This window comes from Neophocaena asiaeorientalis, unplaced genomic scaffold, assembly GCF_003031525.2.
Source record: "Neophocaena asiaeorientalis asiaeorientalis breed wild unplaced genomic scaffold, Neophocaena_asiaeorientalis_V1.1 scaffold540, whole genome shotgun sequence".
Taxonomy (NCBI): Eukaryota; Metazoa; Chordata; class Mammalia; order Artiodactyla; family Phocoenidae; genus Neophocaena; species Neophocaena asiaeorientalis.
Genome location: NW_020172141.1, coordinates 4,440,654 through 4,464,905, shown reverse-complemented (window position 1 = coordinate 4,464,905; position 24,252 = coordinate 4,440,654). Strand labels below are relative to the sequence as shown.

At 40.2% G+C, this 24,252-nt stretch overlaps 1 protein-coding gene across 5 annotated transcripts in view; it reads right to left on the bottom strand.

Moving 5' to 3' along the window:
• The window catches only part of AKAP10 (A-kinase anchoring protein 10), a 60,884-nt gene that overhangs the window by 36,027 nt on the left and 605 nt on the right, over window positions 1-24,252 (bottom strand). The window contains exons 2-4 of one of the 5 annotated variants that reach the window (XM_024752163.1): window positions 17,290-17,337; window positions 11,787-11,969; window positions 8,773-9,312 (exon numbers count right to left, since the gene is read on the bottom strand). In XM_024752163.1, coding sequence (XP_024607931.1) covers window positions 8,773-9,312; window positions 11,787-11,969; window positions 17,290-17,337 — 771 coding nt within the window. Of the gene's footprint in view, window positions 1-8,772; window positions 9,313-11,786; window positions 11,970-17,289; window positions 17,466-24,252 lie in introns of those variants that run through there. The other 4 variants (XM_024752174.1, XM_024752183.1, XM_024752193.1 and 1 more) reach the window with 4 other exon arrangements.

Sequence of the window (24,252 nt, the reverse complement as noted above, 5' to 3'; positions counted from 1 at the left end):
TCTGTTTTGGCATTCAATCTGTTGTGCTTCTTTGTTTTGGTTGAAATATACTGTGCTCTCATGATATGAGAAGAAATGTATGTATGTGTGTGTGTGTGTATATATAGTATGTGTGTATATATATAGTATGTATGTATGTGTGTGTATATATATAGTATGTAAATGTGTATATATAGTATGTATGTGTAGTATGTGTATATATATATAGTATGTATGTGTGTATATATATAGTATGTATGTATGTGTGTATATATCTAGTATGTATGTGTGTGTATATATAGTATGTGTGTGTGTATATATATAGTATGTGTGTATGTGTGTATATATATATAGTATGTAAATGTGTATATATAGTATGTACGTGTAGTATGTGTATATATAGTATGTATGTGTGTATATATCTAGTATGTATGTGTGTATATATCTAGTATGTATGTGTGTGTATATATAGTATGTGTGTGTGTATATATATAGTATGTGTGTATATGTGTGTGTATATATATAGTATGTGTGTGTATATATAGTATATGTGTGTGTATATATAGTATGTGTATACATATAGTATGTGTGTATATATATAGTATATATAGTATGTATGTGTATATATATAGTATGTGTGTATATATATATAGTAGGTATGTATGTGTATATGTATAGTATGTATATGTGTGTATATAGTATGTATGTGTGTGTCTGTGTATATATATATAGTGTGTGTATATATATAGTATGTATGTGCGTATATATAGTGTGTGTATATATATAGTATGTGTGTATGTGTAGTATGTGTGTATATATAGTATGTATGTATGTATATAGTATGTATGTGTGTGTATATATAGTATGTGTGTGTATATATAATGTATGTGTGTGTATGTACATATATGGTATGTGTGTGTATATATATATAGTATGTATGTGAGTATATATATATAGTATGTGTGTGTATATATATAGTATGTATGTGTGTATATATATAGTATGTGTGTGTGTATATATAATGTATGTGTGTATGTATATATAGTATGTGTGTGTATATATAGTATGTGTGTGTGAGTATATATAGTATGTGTGTGTATATAGTATGTATGTGTGTGTATATATAGTATGTATGTGTACATATAGTATATGTGTGTGTATATATAGTATGTGTGTGTATATATATATAGTATGTATGTGTGTATAGTATGTATGTGTGTATATATATAGTATGTGCGTATGTGTGTGTATATATATAGTATGTGTGTGTGTATATATAATGTATGTATGTGTGTATATATATATAGTTTGTGTGCATATATATAATGTATGTATGTATATATAGTATGTGTGTATATATAGTATGTGTGTGTGAGTATATATAGTATGTGTGTGTATATAGTATGTATGTGTGTGTATATATATAGTATGTGTGTGTACATATAGTATATGTGTGTGTATATATAGTATGTGTGTGTATATATATATAGTATGTATGTGTGTATAGTATGTATGTGTGTATATATATAGTATGTGTGTATATAGTATGTATGTGTGTATATAGTATGTATGTATGTGTGTATATATATAGTATGTATGTGTGTGTACATGTGTGTATATGTATGTATAGTCTTTGTCCTGGTTCCTGGCACAGAGCTCCTAAAACCCTTGCAATTTCCTGAGTGGCAGGGGCCAGAGGAGCATCTTTTGTTATTTATAATAAGCCTCTGATTTCAACCAGGGGAAAAGTTTATGGTAATGAGGTGACTCTTGCAGAGTGGGGCTGGTTGCCAAAGAAGCAAACCACGGAACTTCAGCCCCACTCCCCAACCTCTGGGGAGGGTGGAGGGGTTAGGGACCGTCAAGCTAATCACCAATGGCCTATGATTTACTCAACTGGGCCTACGTGACAGAACCATAAAACCCCTAAATGAAGTGGTTCAGAGAGCTTCTGGGTTGGCAAATGTATCCATGTCCTGGAAGGGTGATGCACCCCAACCCCAGAGACAGAAGCTCCTGCATTTGGGACCCTTCTGGACCTTGACTTATGTACCCCCTTCATGTGGCGGTTCATTTCTATCCTTTATGATATCCTTTATAATAGACTAATAAACATAAAGTGTTTCCCTGAGTTCTCTGAGCTGTTGTCACAAATTATTGAAAGAGGAAGGGGTAGTGGGAACCCCTGATTTATAGCTGGTTGGCCAGAAGTACAGGTGACAACTTGGGACCTGTGACTGGCATCTGAAGTGGGGGGACAGTCTTCTGGACTGAGCCCTTAACCTGGGGGCGTCGGCAATAACTCCGGGTAGTGTCAGAATGAATTAAACTATAGGGTACCCAGTTACTGTCCACAGAGAATTAGAGACTTGCTTAATGTGGGAAACCCACATATTTGGTGTCAGAAGTGTTATGAATAAAGAAATGGTTTTCTTTTATTTATATCAAGAATAGCTGGCCTCAGAGATGTGTAATTGGGAAAAGGAGTATTTTAATAGCTTTCTGAGATAACTGTGGATATATTCTTCTTTGATAATATACCAAAACTTGAAAAGTGGTAGTTTCTTAAAGGTTAATTAGAAGGTGGAATCTGAAACCATATAATGAACTTGTTGTATTCTGTTACATTAATATCTATTGGTCTATCTCCCATGTTTAAAGAGTCTTTTACTCATGATTGATTTTATAACATCATATATTTTCAAATATTGTAGAAAATACTGGTTTGCTGACTTATGAAGATCTTACAAATGTTGATGCATTGCATCATATGGTATAAAAAAAATCACATCATTAATAGCACAATGATCTTATCAGAACACTCTATAAAGCTGTTAGAGCACACGGTGGTGAATAGAAGTTTTCCAAATTCTAAGTTTCACTTGTAAAATTAAATTTTACCACTAGGCAACAAATACTCTCAGCTGTTTTCCACGAAATGACACCGCATTTTATGGGGCCAGAATTACACTGATGCCAAAACTAGACAAAAGCAGTATAAGAAGACTACAGACCAATATCCATCTAAACAGATGCAAAAATGCTCAACAAAATATTAGAAAATCAAGTCCAGCAACATATAAAAAGACTAATACACCATAACCAAATGAGGCTTACCCTGGGAATGCAAGCTTATTCAATATTAAAAAAAAAACAACAATGTAATCCATCATATTAACAGACCAGAAAAGGAAAACCACATTGTCATATCAAATGACGCAGGAAAAACATCTGACAAAATTCAACACCATTCATGATTCAAACAGCAACAACTCTCAGTAAACTATTAAGAGAAGGGAACTTCATCAACCTGATAAAGGGTATTTACAAAAACCCACAGCTAACCTCACACTTTATGGTGAAAGACTGAATACTTTCTAAGATCACGAACAAGACAAGAAACTCAAGCAATCTACACAAAAGCTCCTAGAAATAACAAGTGAGTAATAAGGCCACAGAATAGAAGGTCAACATATAAAAGTCAATCATATTGATATTTCTATGTACTAGCAATGAAAAACACTAGAAACAAAAAATTTTTAATCATACTATTCACAATAGCACCAAATAACAAAACACATTAAGGATCTGTATTCTGAAAACTATACAATGTGGAGGAAAGAAATCAAAGACCCAAGTAAATGAAGACACACATCATATCTGTGGGTTTTACGGCTCAATACAGTTAAGACATAAATTCTCCCCAAACTGACCTATAGGCAGAATGCAACTCCAATAAAAATCCCAGCACGGTTTCTTTAGAATAGAAAAAACAATTTTGAAAAAGAACAAACTTGGAGGACTCAAACTATCCAATCTTAAGACTCACTACAAAGCTATAGTAATCAAGACAGTGTGGTACAGGTAAAGGAACAGACATATACACCAATGGAACAGAACAGAGAGTCCAGAAATAGACCTACACAAATATGGCCACGGTACAAAGGCAATTCAATGGCATAAGAGTAGTCTTTAACTAATAATGTATGGAATGATCCACATGTGACAAGAAAAAAAAAAACACTTGACCTAAGGGCTTCCTTGGTGGCACAGTGGTTGAGAGTCTGCATGCCGATGCAGGGGACACAGGTTCGTGCCCCAGCCTGGGAAGATCCCACATATCGCGGAGCGGCTGGGCCCGTGAGCCATGGCCGCTGAGCCTGTGCGTCCGAAGCCTGTGCTCTGCAACGGGAGAGGCCACAACAGTGAGAATCCCGTGTGCCACAAAAAAAAAAAAAAACTTGACCTAACCACCACAGCTTGTATCTCACAGGAGAAAATCTTCATGACCTTTGATTAGGCAAAGAGCTCTTATGTATGACTCCAAAAGCACAATCCATAAAGGAAAAAAGTTGATAAATTGGACTTAATCAAAAAAGTCCTTTTGGCCTCTGAAAGATACTGTTAAAAGAATGAAAAGTCAAGGCTATAAACTGGGAGAAAACATTTGCAAGTCACATAGCCAATAAAAGTCTTATAACCAGAACATATAAAGAACCTCAAAATTCAACAATAAAATATTGGGAAAGACTGGAACAATTTACCAAAGATACAGATGGCAAACATGCACATGAAAAAACATTCAACATCCTCAGACATTAGGGAAATGCAAAGTAAAACCACAATGAGATACCACCACACATCTATCAGAATAGCTAAAAAACCCCGCAAATAAACAAAAAGCTGATTACATCAAGCGCTGGCAAGGAAATAAAGCAACTAGAACTCTCATATATTGCTGCTGGGAAAGCAAAATGGTGCAGCCACTCTACAAAACAGTCTGGCGGTTTCTCATATAATTAGACACACATTTAACACATAAATCCACTACTAGGTATTTCTCCAGAGAAATAAAAACTTTTGTCCACACAAAAACCTGTACACAAATGTTTAAAGCAGCTTTATTCATAATCAAAAGCTGGAAACAATCCAAACGTGGTTCAACAGGTGGATGGATAGAACATCCATCCAGTGGAACTTAGCTATAGAAAGCAATGACAGAAACAACATGGGTAAACTTCAAAGCCATTATGCTAAGTGAAAGAAGCCAGTCTCAAAGGCTACATACTATATAAATTCACTTATATGGCACTCCAGAAAAGGCAAAAAAAAAAAAAAAAAGAGACAAATAGATCAGTGGTTGTCAATTGGTGGGATAGAGGGTTTAACTACAAAGGTGACAGAACTGTTCTTCATCTTGATTGTGATGTGTGGAGTTAAAGAAACCTCAGCTAAAGTTGGAGTGGGGACAGGCCTATAGGGTGCGCTCTCACACCCCGTGAGGCATCCTCATTACCCCAAACAGGAAGAGACCAGCACCTATGTCTCAACGCGAAGGTGTTGTCTATTCTATCATCCAGCAGGAAGAAGAAAACTTTTCTCTGCCCCAGGGCAGCCTAGCCAATCAGACACTGTAGCAGCCCAACCAATGAGAAGGCTCCACACTTTGGACCCCCCAGCTTCCTCTGATGGTCTCCGATTACTACCGGCGCCCTAGCCTTTCCATATAAAAAAAGCAAGCTCCCCTTCTCTGGATTTGCCTATGGTCCACCACAATTCGCATATCTCAAACTGCAATTCTTCTGGCTATTTCCAAGTAAACTTGCTTCTGCTGGTAAAATGACTGGCTATTATATTATTAAAGTTAACAGATGACAGTTACAGGAATCTATGCATGTGTTAAAACTCAAATACACATCAAAAGGTGTCTAATTCACTGCATGCAAAATTTTTAAATAACAAAAAATGAAAAACTAGTACTCTTTTAATTACTCCACTGCTATTGAAATAAATTAACACCAAAACAGTTTCCAAAAACAATAAAGTGTATTACAATCAAAGAAACAGACTTTGGACTTTCATTTCCAGAAACAGGCCTCACTAGATGTTCAAAGAAACACTTCCTAATACTGAATTCTCCCAAAATGCTTTTGAAAACTACATCAGAGGTTGTGGCAAATAGTGAGAAACAGAAACAGGTACAAGCAAGCTCCTTATATGAAAGCTTTGGGACCACTAATATTTTAGCATTCGGAATTTGAGGTTTTTACAGAGGTAACGCACTGTGTTTATATATACCATTTAAAAAATTTTTTTAAGTCTTTATTGAATTTGTTACAATACTGCTTCCAAAGTTGTAACCACTGGACTCCCAGGGAAGTCCCTATATATACCATTTTAATACCCCAGCAGCATGTGAGACGATCGCACTCATGACTCTGCAATAAGCTCACATCCCTTCAGGTCAAGTTTTGTTCATTTAAAGAACAACTTGTGGGCTTCCCTGGTGGCGCAGTGGTTGAGAGTTCGCCTGCCGATGCAGGGGACACCAGTTCATGCCCTGGTCTGGGAAGATCCCACATGCCGTGGAGCGGCAGGGCCTGTAAGCCATGGCCGCTGAGCCTGCGCGTCTGGAGCCTGTGCTCCGCAGCGGGAGAGCACACAACCGTAAGAGGCCCGTGTACCGCAAAAAAAAAAAAAAAACAACTTGTGATAGGCAAAGCTTTCTGGATTTCTGGACTGCAGACAAGGAATTGTGGACCTGTAGGAGTCAGTACAAATCAAGATGGGCAAAAGTACAAAAGAGAGGGCATTCACCTGAGAAAAACCACCAACTCCAAGAGACTTGAGGCTTGCACTTTCAAGGGCAGCTGCCCAGGGCCCAAACAGGGTAGATTAGACCAAAACCAGGCAGAAGGCCTTAAGAGTTTAGGGCCTGGAAAACCCAAGACAAAAATTCAGTTTTAAGTGATAATGGGATAGTAATGAAGCTGGCCCCAGAAGTATGGCAAAAGCAAATGCAGGGGCTTCCCTGGTGGCACAGTAGTTAAGAATCCACCTGCCAGTGCAGGGACACGGGTTCGAGCCCTGGTCCAGGAAGATTCCACATGCCGCGGAGCAACTAAGACCGCATGCCACAACTACTGAGCCTGTGCGCCACAACTACTGAACCCACGTGCCACAACTACTGACGCCCGCGTGCCTAGAGCCCATGCTCCGCAACAAGAGAAGCCACCGCAAATGAGAAGCCCGTGCACCTCAAGCAAGAGGAGCCCCCGCTCACCACAACTAGAGAAAGCCTGCGCGCAGCAACGAAGACCCAATGCAGCCAAAAATAAATGAATTAAATAAATTTTTTTAAAAAAGCAAATGTAAATACACTCTGCAATAACGCAACTTAATCAGAGTCCTCAAAGAATTACCAAAGATAAAAATCCAAAGATATATATTCACAGCCAAAACCCGTTAAAACCACAGGCTACCAAGAGTGTGAATCTGAAGAAACCAATAAATGCTGATTCAAATACACAAAAACTGGGATATTGGGCTTCTCAGATAATGCATATATGTTTAATAAATTTAAATAAATAAAAAGTAGGCTCAAAAGTGGGATGGAGGGCTAAAGGACTAAGAAACTAAAAAACGACCAGGCAAACCTGAAGAAACAAAACTTCTAGAAATGAAAAATTCACTAACTTTTAGATTAAAATAACATGTTAAAGACTGACTCAATAGCAGATTAGACCCATTTTAAGAGAGAATCAATGAACTAAAAGATCTGAAGAAGTCACCACCAATCTGAAAAGGCTACTATGTATGATTCTAACTACATGACATTCTGGAAAACGCAAAACTGTGGAGACAGGAAAAAGATCAGTGGTTGCCAGGGTCAAATCAGCAGGTATACAGAGATGAACAGGTAGAGCACAGAGGATTTTTAGGGCAGTGAAAATGTTCTGTATGACACCATAATGACAGTTACATGTCGTTATACATTTGCCCAACCCAGAGAACATACAATACCAGGAGTGAACCCTAAAGTAAACTACGGACTTTGGGTAATTACGATGTGCCCAGGCAGGTTCACTGATGCCAACAAGTGCTCCACTCTGGTGGGGGATATTCACAGTGGGGGAGGCGACGCAAGTGCGGGGGCAGAAGGGCATACAGGAAATTTCTGTACCTTCCCCTCAATTACGCTGTGGACCTTAAAACTGCCCTCATAAAGTCTTCGTAGAAAAGAGAAAAGAAAAAAACATACAAGGAAAATCCAGAAAAGAAATCATCTAGACCCCTGAGAAAAGATAAAAGAGAAGAGGACAAGCATGGATTGGAAGCTGTCTAATCAGAATTCCAGGAGGTCATAATTGAAAAGTGAAGAGCCTGTAATTTCCAAACTAACAGAAAAGAGAAAGAGGTGCTGTTGTTGAGATGCCAGGGCTTTAATCCCAGCTCCCACCTGCTGTGTAACCCCCGGAAGTCTCTTCCACCTGCCTAAACCATGGCTTTCTCACATGTAAAACGGGTTAACTGCCTACCTCACAGGGATGCTGTGATTATTCCAAGAAATCCAAGTACACCCCTAGCACAGAACTCAATTAATGTCACCTGCTGGCAATTAAAAAATAATTTTATCTGCAAACTACAGTAAAATAGTAACAAAACTAAGACTGCGGCAGGGCTGAAATCAGCCTATCTGGGTAAGGATCTGATTTCAAAATCTGTGGAAGGGAAAAAGCAGCATGACCCCTGACCCTCCTTCATTTGTTAATTCTGCCAACGTCTTTCTTAGAGGATCCAATCACTGTGGACAGCCCTTCTGTTCCTTTTTCATACACTGACCCTACTCCAGGGCACTACCCAAATACTCCCAGATCTGCAAGTGAGTGTGGGAGAAAACTATTCCAACCCTTTTATTCCCCATCTCAAGTTTCACTTTGTAAACAGATTCAAAAAATTTTTTAAAAATACACAACAAAACAGGATAAAGAGAGACAAAAAACACACACTTACTTTTCATTAATTTTCCTGATAATTCCTTTAGTGGAGAAGAGGGACTATTTCTACTGGCTACTATAAGTCTGGAGGATTCCTGCGTTTCCACGGAACCTCGATGAGCTCCTGTTCTGGCCGTTTCCAGGTGGAGAGAATGGGCACTGTCACATTCCTGGGAAAGCAGCAAGTGATTCTGAGTGTTGCTAGTTCTATTATTCAGGTCAATTCCTTCCAACTGGGCTGAGCTAGAATCCTCCAATCTCTTGTCAAGAGAGTCGGTTACAAAAGCTGCTGTAGTTTCGTGCTTTTTAGAAGGAGAGACAGGTTCAGCCAGTGAGCTCTGCTTCACCGTGTTCAGACTGTGTGCTCTTATTTGGGACCAAGTTGTAGAGTGAAAACTTTCAGCCTCTAACCAAAACTTAACCAAATGCTCCATTCTCCGAAGTTCCATGAATTGAATGAAATAAGGGAGGACAACAGTGTCATGCAAGACTTGTTCAAGGGTCTTTGAAAGACTTGATTTGGTCTCTTGAGTCTGGTAGTCCAGACAAGATCTGCCTAAAAGAAGCAGAAGAGTTAGCAGTTCAGTAACAGACAACAACCGCCAAAACGTACAATAAAAATATTTAAACCACTCAACCTCATTAAAAATCTCAGAAAAGCAAATTAATAGAAGATAACATTTTTGCCTGTCAAACTGAAAAATGTTTTTTTAAAAAAATAACAAGCACTAACCAGGGCATAGCAAAACGGATGATGAGAACGTAAAATGGCAAGACCTCTTTGGATTTTCAATCCAGTAACTCCATTTCTAGGAACTTATCCTGAGGAATAATTGTGGATGTGTGGATATAGCTAGAAAGATGTTATGAACTCTTAGCATTATTTATAACAAAATAAAGAGCTAGCTCTGCGATTTTATCTTTAAAAATAAAACCAAACTTAATAAAACTTAATAAAAGTTTATTTTATAGTTAACTAAATTTAGGTTATGATTATAACCACAAGCTAATTATCAGAATAAAGAAAAAAATAAAAAAATTTTAACTTTCACAGCATGACATAAAGAGGCTCATTTTCATAAAATTCACTGAGGGCTTCATCAGTTTTTCAAAAGGGTTCTTAATCCTTTGATGTTTCTTCTGAAGCACTTCGTGTATCATCATCCTTGCTAACTATCCTACTGTCAATGTTAACGAGTCCATCTCTGCCAACATCTCTTTTCGTGAACTTCAGGAAATCCCGATCCATTGTAAGACTTTAAGCACTTTTTAAAATCAAACTTCTAATTTTGAGATACTGGCAGATTCATGTGCAGGTAGAAGAAGAAACACAGAGAGAACCTGTGCACCCTCTACCCAGTTTCCCCTATGGTAGCACCTTTCAAACTGCAGTTCAATATCACACCAAGATACTGACGCTGACACAACCCATCAACCGTGTTCAGATTTCCCCCATTTTACCAGCACTCACTTGTGTATTTAGTCCTATGCAATTCTGTCCCATGTGTAGATTCGTGTAAACACCACCAAGACACGGAACAGCCCCGTGACACAAAGGTGCCTCATGCGGCCTCTCACGGCTGCCTCCTCCACCCCAGGCAACGGCAAGCACTCTTCTGTCTCCCATTCTACCTCTCTGCCATCCCCAGAACGGAGAAACATTTCTCTCTCAGCATAATCCCCTTGAGATTCGCCCAAGCTGTCATGTGTCTCAAGAGCTTGTTCTTTTTTCTACTGCTGAGTAGTGTTCTGTGGTATGAATGTACCGGTTTACCGCTCACCTGTTGAAGGACATCCAGTTTTTGGCTTTTAAGCTGCTATGAACACTGGGGTACAGGTTTTTTTGTGGACGTAGGTTTCCATTTCTCTGGGATAAATGCCTAAAACTGCAATGGCTGGGTCGTATGGTAACTGCATGATTAGCTTTGTAAGAAGCCGCCAAACTGTTTTCCGGAGCAGCTCTACCATCTGACGTTTCCACCAGACACACGAGTAACCCAGTGACTCACAAGTTTACTTTGTGACCAACACAAATGCCATCTGCAGTGCACTGCTGAGGGTGACCCACAAAGACTCCGACACCTCAGCTCTGAATACACACAAATGTTAAGCAGAGAGAGGTATCAGAAGAGGGACTAATTTTAGTAAAGTCGATCCATTCACAGATTTTTTTCAATTTATGATAAACTGACAATTCTTATAAGTACAGAAATTTGGGCAACAAATATTCAGAAAACAAGGATCTCCTGCACGTCTTTTCTTTTTTTGCGGGGACAGGGAGGAATTATTTTAACATAACAGAGATCCTACTGTACATACCACTATGTGACCACCTTTTTTCACTTTAACATATCTTAGACATTTCTCAATGTCTTCTGAAGGCTTTCATATAGCTACACAGTATTCCAGAGTATGGGTATATCACAATTGGATTACTTCTCTATTAATGGATATTTGTATGTTGTTCCTAATTTTTTGCTATCATAAACATTACTGCAATGAATAGCCTCATACATACTTGTACATATATTTTTTGTGCACATATGGGAGCATATCTGAGGGCTACATCTTATACTTTACCTTTCGATAAATACTTGCAAACTGCCTTCCAAAAAATCTTTACCAATTTATACTTCCACTATACAGAAGTGGCTATTTCTCTGCATCTACATTAACATCCCAATTATCAAACTTTAAATATTTGCCAGTGTGTTAGGGGGAACATTAACTCATTATTTTAATTTGCATTTCACTAGTATTACTGCAGTGAGGCATCCTTTTCATATATTTAGTGGCCAAATGTATTTCTTTTTCTGGAAATGGCCCATTTTTCTACCGGGCCTGCTTTTTATATTTATAGAAACACAACATGGAGTCATCCATTAATTACACTTATAGCTGTTATTTCAGTTAAAACATTTTTTTCAAAGTCCCATCCAATTACACAGTTCGGTATCCTTTGGCAGGAATTTCACATATTATACTCATTTCCTCCTCCTAGGAAGTTAACAAAAACTCAAAGTCACTTACCCAGGTCACCAAAATGAGCGGCCTCCATGTGGCTGGGCTGCTTCTTAAGTGTTGCCGTCCTACTACTTGAAAAGGAGTCCATGTTGGCAGAAATGGCATTGATTGCAACGTGACTTGGTCCTGCAGCCTCCAGCAAGGCATGATTTTTAGTGCTTTTTTGTGGGGAATGTACGGATATTGAAGCTATAATTTTTCAAAAAATTGTTAAAAATTAAACACAATTTGATAGTCTAAAACTGTCTCCTAAGAGGGCTTTAAGGGAACTTGAAAAATTAGATTTTGTAACACCTCTCTTAAGTACATACACTCAACAAAAATACTTGGGGAAATGGTAAATTAACCAAGCAGCAGAAAATTGGAAAGAAATGTCCTACTATTATTTGTAATTCTCAAAATACTGTGCCAAAAATGTAACTTAAAAGAGAGATTGGGCTTCCCTGGTGGCGCAGTGGTTGAGAGTCCGCCTGCTGATGCAGGGGACGTGGGTTTGTGCCCCGGTCCGGGAAGATCCCACATGCCGCGGAGCGGCTGGGCCTGTGAGCCATGGCCTCTGAGCCTGCGTGTCCGGAGCCTGTGCTCCGCAACAGGAGAGGCTGCAAAAGTGAGAGGTCCGCGTACCACCAAAAAAAAAAAAAAAAAAAAAAAAAAAAAAAAAGAGATCTTTCTTTGAGTTCTCTACTGAAGACAGAAAGTACCAAAGGCAGCAAACATTCTGAAACATGGACCCTTTTCAATTCCTTAATACTTGCTTGCTGAAGGAACAAAATTAAAATTCCAAAATAAAAGCTTACAGGAAAAAAATTAGAAAAATACCCTTCAGGATACTTATTTTACTTTTTAATTGAGTAACAAAATTCCACCGTCTAATAAAAACTGATCAAAGTTCAAGCTGCCTAAAGATGAAGCATACTTAAAAATTCACATATTTTCTTCAGTAGTCTGAAGAAATATTAATATCATCCTTTTGACTTCAGAATAAAGAGGTTAGTCACCAATGTGTTAGTAGGAAATCATCAACTCCATATTATAATACGGTCAAAGTAACCCTATGAACTTGTTGCTACAGCTGAATTAACATTCCACCTATCCCGTTTATTCTACACAAATATCAAAGACTCTCATGAAAGGTTTTTAAGAAGTTTTGGTTTTGTGCATTGCTATAGCAAGAAGGCTAGAAACATACAGGTCATTGAGCATTCCACACCCTCAATATAAATACTCTCAGATGACTAAACTTCTGTCTACTAGCACCACTTATTTTACTGAGCGGTCAATTTATGATAAATTGGTCAACAGATAAGTGCTCTCAATCTTAGCAAACGGTTCCCGGACAGAGAATCTGAGTGACACCACGTAATACCTCCTATGAAGAATACATAGTACTGTAATTCAATCTATTACTGTGAGATGTGTTTACAGGATAAAGCAGATGAGAATGTTTATCTTAGGCATATGTATTTATCAGTCATTCAATAAGAGCTGGGAGAATTATGCAATGGAGTTGTCTTCAAATGATTTTTTCAATTTTAGAAGGAAGTTGTTTTTTGTTTTTATTTTTATGATAAATTGAAGGGAGCAGAATCATTTTGGTAGGTTTATAAACAATAATATGTAGTTTTTTTGTACAGACAAGCTACAAATACCCTGCATCAAGAACAGTGAGGCTTTCTGATTGTTTCCTAATTAGACGTGTATGATGATGTGAAATAATACTAACTCATCTGTGCAAGCCTTCTTCTTTCTTAATTCTCTGTTAGAGCCACCTCTCTCACACTCGCCCTCTTAGCATCCCACCCCCAGGCCTCGCCTTCCCGTACTCTTCCCCCTTCTCCTCTCCCAAGAGCTCCTCCCTCTCCTTCTCTTTAATGCACATATCAGCGCCCACGGGGCCAGACATGGCATCCACCACTCCTCTGCTTCCCAAGGTTCTCTGTTCTTCTTTTACTCCTTCTGCTGGAAGGCACATTTATTCTCAAACCTTCAGTTATTACTAGAGCAATCTTTTCCAAGCTTTTTTTTTAGCTGTAAGCTCCCCCCACCCAAATAAACTTAAGTGGGACCTTGATATGTCTATAAAATAGATAAAACTTTAGCTAAAACAGATATGCAAAATCTAAATTGTTATCTAAAATAGACAAAACAGAGTTAACTGTAACTCTGGCTGATTCAAGGGAAAAGTCTCACACATGCGCTTGATTAGGGCCCTCCCAGCGCCAGCTCCAAGGGCTCACCCCTGCAGAGCTGGAGGCAGAGGGGACCCTGACCCGATCTCAGGCTGACCTCTTAGTTCAGCTTCCAGCCTGTGGCTCTAATTATTTGCTACTAACCAACCTCTCATTTGTCATCTTTACCATCTCAAGACCAATTTTTCCAAACGTCAAACTTAAAACATCTTCTTCCAGACTAATTCTCCTCTCATTTCCCTATCTCTGTCAATCCACCAGTCCCTAAAGCTCAAGAGCTTGGACCCACTCTTCTCACTACACCTGTTTACATGTCAAGATCTGTTGACTTTTCCTTCAAGATACTGACCTGTTTATTTTCAACACCACACCCTTAGTACAGGCTTTCTTGTATCACAGCAAAGCACTTCTAGGGTCTCCATCCTACATGACTCTTTCAGACTAACCTCTATAAATGCCATATGTAAAGCATCAACATCCTGCTCAAAAGCCCATAGTGGTTCCCTGTTTTCTCTGTCTCAACTCTTTTCTGGTCTTTAAGACCCTCTACAATCTGACCTCAATCTATCTTAAAAATTTCCTTTTAGTAGTCTGAAGGTCCTTCTGCCCAGTATATACTCAAAGAAATAAGAAGCTGGGCTGGTAAGGGAAAGAGGAAGAATTGACTCTCATTCAAATCCTTCTCATCATTCAAATTTCATACACATTAAGCCTCACTTCTATAAAGGCTTCCCTATGCTCCAGAAAACATCTGCTCATCTCAAATTCCTCTGAACTCCCTGTAATACTAATAACTAACAACTAATCCAACATATCAAGGGCCTACTCTGTTAAAACTAGATGGTAATAGCTACCAATATAAAACCTACTATGTACAAGGCACTGTACTGGTTTCTTTTCTTTCTTTAATAAATTTATTTATTTTTGGCTGCGTTGGGTCTTTGTTGCTGCACGTGGGCTTCCTCTAGTTGCGGAGAGAGGGGGCTACTCTTGTTGCAGTAGGCAGGCCTCTCATTGTGGTGGCTTCCCTTGTTGCGGAGCACAGGCTCTAGGCGTGCAGGCTTCAGTAGTTGCAGCACATGGGCTCGGCAGTTGTAGCTCGCGGGCTCTAGAGTGCAGGCTCAGTAGTTGTGGCGCACGGGCTTAGATGCTCCGCGGCACGTGGGATCTTCTCGGACCAGGGCTCGAACCCATGTCCTCTGCATTGGCAGGTGGGTTCTTAACCACTGCGCCACCAGGGAAGCCCTGTACTGGTTTCTTGATGTACTTTTTTGGGGGTACATTGTTTCATTTATCTCTCACAACAATGCTGCAAGACCAGTATTTTCCTCATTTTGGAGATGAATACACAAACAGAACAAAGTTAAGTGCTTTGCCCTAAGTCAATAAGGTAGTAAAGAGGCATTTCAACAGGCAGGATTTCAACCTCGGTCTGCTAGACTATAGAAAATCACTCTTTTATCTGGTTACTTGGACTGTAGAATTATTGTGGTTAAGATAACGTGTGTTAAATGGATGTCTCAAGAGCACCTCCCAGCCACCATAGCAAAAAGGAACAGGTACTGGCCCAGTGTGGTTCTCCACCAGCCACAGTGTTAGGCCTGCCAGAAAGCTGGGTGCCAGGCTTAGCTTCTTCGCCCTCATACCTAATGGAGAACAAAGCTCTACCTATTCCACCTCCCACACGGCTCTGTCCAGGTCTCTTTATCTCCACCCCTGCTGACTGAGCCCAAGCCATCTGTGCATCATCTGATTCATGCCCCTCTTCCTACCACCAATTTGTAAGTTCACCGAGGGCAGGATCTGGATCCAAGTCTTTTTTGTTCACTGTTACAGCCACAATTTTTGTCTAACACCTAGAACAGAACAGGTGCTCAATAAACCATAGTTATTATGATTTTGGTTTATTTGCTACTGTTCTGGGTCTGAGTCTGTCCTTCTAATCAGACTGCAAACTTCTTGAGGGCCTGTTTCCCTGCTGCGTCTGTGTTATTCTAAAGTTAAGGCAGTGGGGCTTCCCTGGTGGCGCAGTGGTTGAGAGTCCGCCTGCCGATGCAGGGGACATGGGTTCGTGCCCCGGTCCGGGAAGATCCCACATGCCGCGGAGTGGCTGGGCCCGTGAGCCATGGCCGCTGAGCCTGCGCATCCGGAGCCTGTGCTCCGCAACGGGAGAGGCCACAGCAGTGAGAGGCCCGCGTACCACAAAAAAAAAAAATAAATAAATAAATAAAATAATAATAAAGTTAAGGCAGTGAACGTGAGCACAGACTATGTGCTGTCATAAACAGAGTACAAGCATGGAGTGTTTTAGCCTGGGACAGATTGAGGAGTTAGGTAGGCCAATCCCCTTGTTGTACAAATGAGGAAAGTTCCCCCAGGTCACACTGTCGGAGGCTCGTGCCTCCGACATCGAAGTCCCTCCTGCTACTGCAATCAAGGCTAGACTTCACAAGCCTCTGCTTGCTGAGGGCTTGAAGTCTTTACCAATATCAATCAAATTCTCCTTAAAAAAGGCAATATGAACCAACTGGCTTTAAATTATCAGAAATAAGCAGAAAATAAGGCTGTAAGCGACCTTACGTCTTCCCTAATCTTACAAACCTCTAAGTTATTGATTAGTGTCCCTCTGGAGCATATGGAGTTACTACTCAATGCTAGCCACACAACATACAAACATTTAAAAGAAAAATCTAAATAAGTGGCAATCTTTAGAATTCACGTAAATAAATTACATCTATGAAATTTGTACATAATGGTCATGAAAGTAATTTTCACTATAATTTTCCCTTTTCAATTTTTGTACACTGACATAATGAAATCAGTCAAAACTACGCAGAGATTACAATCTTAAAGAAACATGCTCTTGCCTATAAATAATGACAATATATTGATTCCAATAAAGGACTCCAAATAAATTTTAGGTTAAGGCCATTCATCCAAAGTAATAAGGAAGTGAAAACTGTAAGCATCCATACTTCCAGATAAACCACAGAAAACCAGGCTTCATAAGTCAGTGGTCAGACTACTCAGTAAAGAGTATTTTTTGCTTTTTTTTTTTTAAATACAGTCAACTAATTGCTTTTGGGGAATAATCAAATGCGTGATTAGTAAGGACGACACTGGTTCACTGAAATCACTAGGACAACCAATAAATGCTTAGTAAAAGTCTATTATATGGTGGGTGTTGAAGAGTATATAAGTTAACAGGGAAATATGTCACAGTCATAAGTAATTATAAAAGAAGGCAGAGACGATTAATGGCAAAATAAGGGAGAATGTAACAGGATGAAAGAGTTCATCACTGCAACATGCTGACTCACCTTTAATTGACTTGACATCTGAGGTCTTCTCTTGCTCTTTGCCTTTCACTGGAACAGAAGAGAGCACCATGACCAACTTCTACAGCCAGAAACCCCCTTCCAGACCTTGTAAAAATCACACCAGCTCTATTCTGACAGGTGAGTGTGTTCAAAGTTCCGCAACATCGGGGGAGCTGCCCTGGAGTGGGGCAGGGCAGTTGTCAGGGGAAGTTTCTCTCAGGAAGTGATCTTTGAACAGCATTTGGTCAAGTACGCTCAGAGCTTAAGGAGAGACAAGGTCAGAACACCTGGGTTCAAATCTGGGCTCTGCCATTCAATAGCCATGTGATGCTGGACAAGTTACTTTAATTCTCTGGGGTCTCAACTTCCTTCATTTACAAAACTAGGTCACTGTTATGAGTTAGTAGAGTCATTTCAACAGGCAGGATTTCAACCCTGGTCTGCTAGACCCTAAAAAAAATCACTCTTTTACCTCTGGTTAAAAACTCGGACTGTAGAATTACTGTGTGGTTAAGATAACGTGTGTAAATGGACATCTCAAGAGCACCTCCCAGCCAGCATACCAAAACCGAACATGTACTTGCCCAGTGTGGTTCTCCATCAGCCACAGTGGAGACTACCTAATAGGGTTGTGGATGAAAACATAAGTACTTGTAAAGGGCTTACAAGAGGAGCTAGGACACAGTAAACTTAAGACGCTAGTTAACATTATTACCATGTGCCACTCACTACTAGATGCAACCTGAAGAAAAAGACAGAGTTCTCTGGTTGTGTAACATCTCTGACTTCCTGTGTATCCCTGCCACAGCATCAAATACAAATATTCTAAAATTACAAACATTCTAAAACTTCTACTACTCAAGCTTTAACAACTGTCTCTTAAAAAATTATACCATTTTGGGCTTCCCTGGTGGCGCAGTGGTTAAGAATCTGCTTGTCAATGCAGGGGACAAGGGTTCAAGCCCTGGTCCGGGAAGTTCCCACATGCCACAGAGCAACAAAGCCCGTGCGCCACAACTACTGAGCCTGTGCTCTAGAGCCCGCGAGCCACAACTACGGATGCCCGCATGCCTAGAGCCCGTGCTCCGCAACAAGAGAAGCCAACACGATGAGAAGCCCACGCACCACAACGAAGAGTAGCCCCCACTCTCCGCAACTAGAGAAAGCACACATGCAGCAAGGAAGACCCAACGCAGCCAAAAATAAATAAAATAAATTTTTAAAAAATTATACCATTTCTCCTCTATTACACAAAACACTGGAAATTCTAATGCAGACACACTAGCAAGATCACATGCAGGAAGGAAGGGGCATGGTAGCTCAAGCCAAGTGAGAAACTTACGGGATCTGACACAGCCCACTTTACTTTTATGTTTTTTCTTTTTTATAAAATAACTAATTAATTTTTTTTTGGCTGCGTCGGGTCTTTGTTGCAGTGCACAGGCTTTCTCTAGTTGCAGCAAGTGGGGGCTACTCTTCGTTGTGGTGCCTGGGCTTCTCATTACGGTGGCTTCTCTTGTTGCAGAGCACGGGCTCTAGGAGCGCAGGCTTCAGTAGTTGTGGCACGTGGGCACAGTAGTTGTGGCTCATGGGCTCTAGAGCACAGGGTCAGTAGTTGTGGTGCATGGGCTTAGTTGCTCCACGGCATGTGGGATCTTCCTGAACCAGGGCTCGAACCCGTGTCCCCTGCACTGGCAGGCGGGTTCACAACCACTGTGCCACCAAGGAAGCCTAGATTTTCTTGAATATTCTATGTATGCCATCATATTATCTGTGAATAATGACTCTTGTTCCCTTTCCCTCACAAAACTTAACTTTTCCATCTTTTTTTCATGTGTGTGCTGTTGTGAAGACTATGCTAGCTTTCCTTCTGTTTGTATATCCCTGATATGTTTCTCCATCCTTTTACTTTTAACTTTCCCATGACCTTTTTAACATTTAAACAGTACAGGAAACCAATCTGAAGATCACCATCTTTTTATTGTCTGGGTTAACCCATTTCTTTTTATTGTGATTACTGCTCTTTATTTCTAAAAAGAACATTCTTAAAACTCTAGCTATGACGACGAATTTGTTGACTTCTCCTGGTAATTCTGTACATTTTATTTTATACCTTTTGAAACTGATTTAGGTACAAACAAGCTCACAGTTTTATCTTCCTAGTACCCTTTTCGCTTCATCATAATTTACAGGCCTTCTTAGCCCTAATGGTATTTTATGCTTTAAAGTATTTCATCTACCACACAAACTTTCTTCTAGTTAACTTTGCCTGATATATCTTTGCATCCATTTATTTTCAGTTTCTCTACGTCCTTATGTTTTGGTTGTATCTCTGGTAAATAGGTGCATTTTGGCTTATTACCCAACTTGAGTCTTTATCTTTTAGTCCATCCTTATACGGACTTTTGTTAGATTTTTTAGCCATAGAGATTTTATTCTATTTATATTTAAAGCGGTTTATTTCTGTCATCTTATTTTGCACTATTTCTTCTATAAGAAATAATAAATTTTATTATGAAACATTTAAACAAAGGCAAGACTAGACCTTAATATGAGGAACACTCAGGTTTAGCAAATCTTAACATTATGCCATATTTGTTTCAGAAGAATTTTTAAGAGAAATAAAACACTGCAGTTACAACTAAAGTCCCTGCCTCAACTCATTCCCCCTCTTCCTAGAGAAAAAAATTTCAGAAATGGAATGTTTATGGTTTCCATCATTTTTACTCTTTAATATATTTATGTATTCATAAACAGGTTACAGCATTGTTTGAAGGTTTTTAAACAAGTGGTTGTGTCGACTGCCATCTCCAGCTGCAGTGTATCCTAATCAAATCTTGATACAGCCAGGCTTTAATCCCAACTCCTAAGGCCTTCTCAAGAACTTCACTCTTGCAAGTAACCTCTCTTCGGTATCATTTTCTCCCTCTCTACCGGATCTTTCCTAGAACAAACGTGCTTAGCATCTTTTATCTTAAAAACAACCACCACCCCACCCTTACCCCAATGGCCCCTTCCAGCCCCTTCCCCGTTTGCCCCTCCTTTTTGAAATATTGTCTTCTCTTAGCTCCCGTGGTATTGTACTCCTGTATCACTGGCGTTTTCTTGTCGATTCTCCTTTGCCAATGACTCATGCTCCTCAACTTCTAAAAGCTGGATTAACCCCGGAGCTCTCTCCTTGTCTACAGCATGGCAGGAGATTCTACCTGGCCACTGTAGAGGGTTGTAGAGGGTTCTACCTGGCCTTCCTAGTAAGAGGGTTGTATCCTGGCACACAACTGGCTAGCTTCTCTCCATTTCCCAGAAGCCCCTGAGTTAATTAACTGTGACCGTATGACTCGGTCCTCAGCAATGAAGTGTGAACAGAAGAGGTATGTGCCATTTCTGGCCAAAGCTTCTCTTTCCCCTTATCAGGAGTCAGAAAGCTGACAGAAGGGACTAAGATCTGGCTTTGATCACACAGACTATACCCTAAGAGAAAGAGGAATAACACAATGGGAGGAAAACGATGAATGATCGTGAAGCAAAGCCACCTGATGACCAGGGACTTGGACAGTTACACAAGATAGAGATAAAGGCCTACCTTGTTTGAGCCATTGTACTTAGTGTCTCTTTGTCACGGTACCTTAGCCTTTCAACACAACTAATTCATATCCCATATGTACGCCACAGATGAGCTCACTTAGGCCTGTCTTTAACCATCATTTATGCAAAATACTTCTAAGTCCAGATTCAGCACCAAATTCTGATCCCCTCCCAGAACTACAGACCTGTACATCCAACTGCCTCCTTGACATATCCACACGGATGTCCAAGAGTTTCTGCAAACTCACAACTGCCGGAAGAGAGCTCTGGACTCCTCCTACCTCAAGCTCGAAGCTTTCCAAAGCTTTCCCAGTTTTCCTTCACTCCAATCATTTACTCAAGTCATGCTATCTCTATCTCTAAAACATGCCCCATTGCCCTTCACTCCCAGCACATTTCAGCCTTCTTTCTGTCCTTGAACAAACCCTGCTCTTTCCTGCCTCAGGATGTTTGTATTACCAGTTCTTTCCAGCCAGAATGCAGTTCCTTTTACCTTTGCAAGGCTGGCTCTCCTTCCTCATTGAGACCTCAATTTAAATACCATCTGCTCAGACAAGCCTTTCCTCACTATCCAAGCACAAATTGTCATCTGGTGATCTGCTCCCACATCACTGTTTAAATTCCCTGCACAGCACTTATTACTTCCTACTTTAATTATTCAACAAATATTTACTAACTTCCTAACTATATCCCAGGCACTAATCTAGACATGGGGATACAGCCATGAACAGAAATCATCTTCCACCCTAATAAAACACATAGTACAGCAGATGGTGACAAATGCTACAGAAAAAATAAAGTAGTGTGACGGGAGGGGAGTGCAGGGTCTGGGGACTACAGTCTTAAGCAAGCTAGTCAGAGAAAGCTTCACTAAGATGTCAGTTAATCGAAAACCTGAAGAAGATGGGGGACAAAATAGGCACATATCTGTGGGAAGAGGTTTCAGGCAGAGAGAATAAGTGCAAAGGCCCTGAGGTGGGAATGTACTTAACAACAAGGAGGCCAATATAAATGGAAGAATGATGGAGAAAGAAAGCAGGAGATGAACACACAGAAGAAATGGGACCTAGATTATGGAGGGCCATGTACAGAAAGCCACTGAGGGAATCTGAACAGAGGTGTGGCAGAATGCATTTCGAGAATACACCAGAGGCGTCAAGAATGGAAGAAGGGAAACCAAATTGAAGCCTATAGTAAAATAATCCTGCTTCCTTGATCTTCACAAAACCGGCTTCCTCTTGACATTTAAGCTGAGATCTGAATGACACCCCTCAGAGGACTTCCTTAACCACCCAACCTAAATAGAGATGACTCCCTAGACCAGGGTGTTAATGGTCAGGGATGGTGAGAAATGGTTGGATTTGGGTATATTCTGTGGTAGACCTAACAGATCAGATATACAGTAGGAGAGAAAGAGGTTCAGGAAGGTATTAAAGTTTTAGCCTGAGCAATTAAAAGGCCAGAAATGTAATTTGTTAAGATGAGAAAAAGTGATGTACAGGTTTAGGAGGACTAAATCTAGGGGGAAATTTTAGATACAGTAGGCTAAAGATTTATCTATTAGACATCTATTAGGTAGAGGTATAAAGTGGACCAACGGTTGGATACACAGTCTGAATTCAGGGCAGAGAATCCAAGCTGGAGATGTAAATTTGGGAGTCATCAGCAGATAGGTGGTATTTAAAAATGGTATTCAGAGACTGGATGGGATCCCTAAATAAGACCATCTCCAGTTTCTATTCTTGCCACATCCAGTTTCCAGAAAGCATCTAGGATGATCTTTTTAAAACATAAAAAGAGATCAAATCACCCCTCTTTAAAATTTTAAAAGTAATATTGTTTCTGCACTTGGAATAACACCTAACCATGACCTACAAAACTCTGAATCATCTGATCCTTGTGTACCTCTCTAAGCCCGAGTCACAGTGGGCTTTTCTTTCTTGAAGGGCACCAAACTCTTATCCCCCAGCCTGTGAACACGTTATTCCCTGTGCCTAGAATGCTCTTCCCTGGCCTCTGTATGTTACCTCCTGCTGTTCCTTCAGCTCTAAGTTTTCAAGGTCACCTGCTGAGGCCTTTGACTAACATCGAACCAAAATATGTTTCGAATTCTCTCAAGCTCTTTCATAACACTGTATTCAATTTGTAAACAGAGAGAGGGAGACAGAGAGAGAGAGAGAGATTTATTGTCCGTCTACCCCAGCAGACAACAAGCTCCACGGATATAAGGATTTTGTCTTGTTCAGTGCTTAATACTGAGCGCCTAGCACAGTGCCTGGCAAACAGTGGACGTTCAAAAGTATTTGTTGAATAGAGACAACAGTCTATTGTGCAACATGCAATTTGCCTCATTATACACAGAATGCTCCCCCCCTCCGAAAAAAACACTACAACTAACCATTCCAACACTCAAACAAATTAGAGAGCTATTAACTATACCAAGGTACCTTACCAATAAAGCTTCCTTGTACCATTTTACCACTTTCATTCATTCAGAGTGCTTTTCATTCACTCATCACACGGCATCAGTTATTAAAACTCTGTGCGTACTTAAAAAGAAATCTTTAATTTATAGAGTTGAATGGGGTCTTTAGGAATCATTGAATTCTCAGGTGAGAGAGGAAAGAGGGTTAACATTTTTCTGTCCCAGGTGACAGAGTTAGTAGCAGAGCTGTCACATGAACCTAAGTCCCTGATTTAGTTTAGTGCTTTCCCAAAAACCCGTTTTTGTCTGGTAAATTTTCCCGGAAGCAACGAGAATCGATACAAGAACCACTAATCAACCCAGAAGGCCCACACTTCTCCGTTCTGGATACGTACGTACAGGTAACGAAACGCCAACAACCTTACCCAGGCTCAAAATCAAGCTGCCTCTACTCAAAAATTGGTCAGCTACTACTGAAAATCAGAAATATAAGCAGTTTGCTTCTGAAGTTTGGGTGCCAGGACTTAGTAAACTTGCTAATCCATCAAATGAAGCAGTCGTTTTCGTTAGGAGACTTTTAGCCATAAGTTAAGCACTGTCACTTCAGGGACAGCAGAATCCCGCTCCCCCACCCCACCCCCCGAAAAAAGGGGAAACTGGAAAAGAGCACTAGTTGAAGAAAACAATTTTTTCACGTGTTGCTTGACATAAACCCCTCAATATTCTGACAAGTCCGAGACTTCCGTAAACAAAGCACGGAAGGAATTCCCTTCTTCTGGTTACAAACGCACACACACGCACCACCCCGCCCCCGAAAAGCTGTATGTCCGCAAAAGGCACCACTCCGCGCGGGTCCCGGCACACACTTCGGAACCGGCTGGGCGCCCGCCCGCCCGCGCGGAGGCCCCGCTCCCTCTCGCAAGACCGCGGGCGCGGCGCACAGAGCGTCCTTC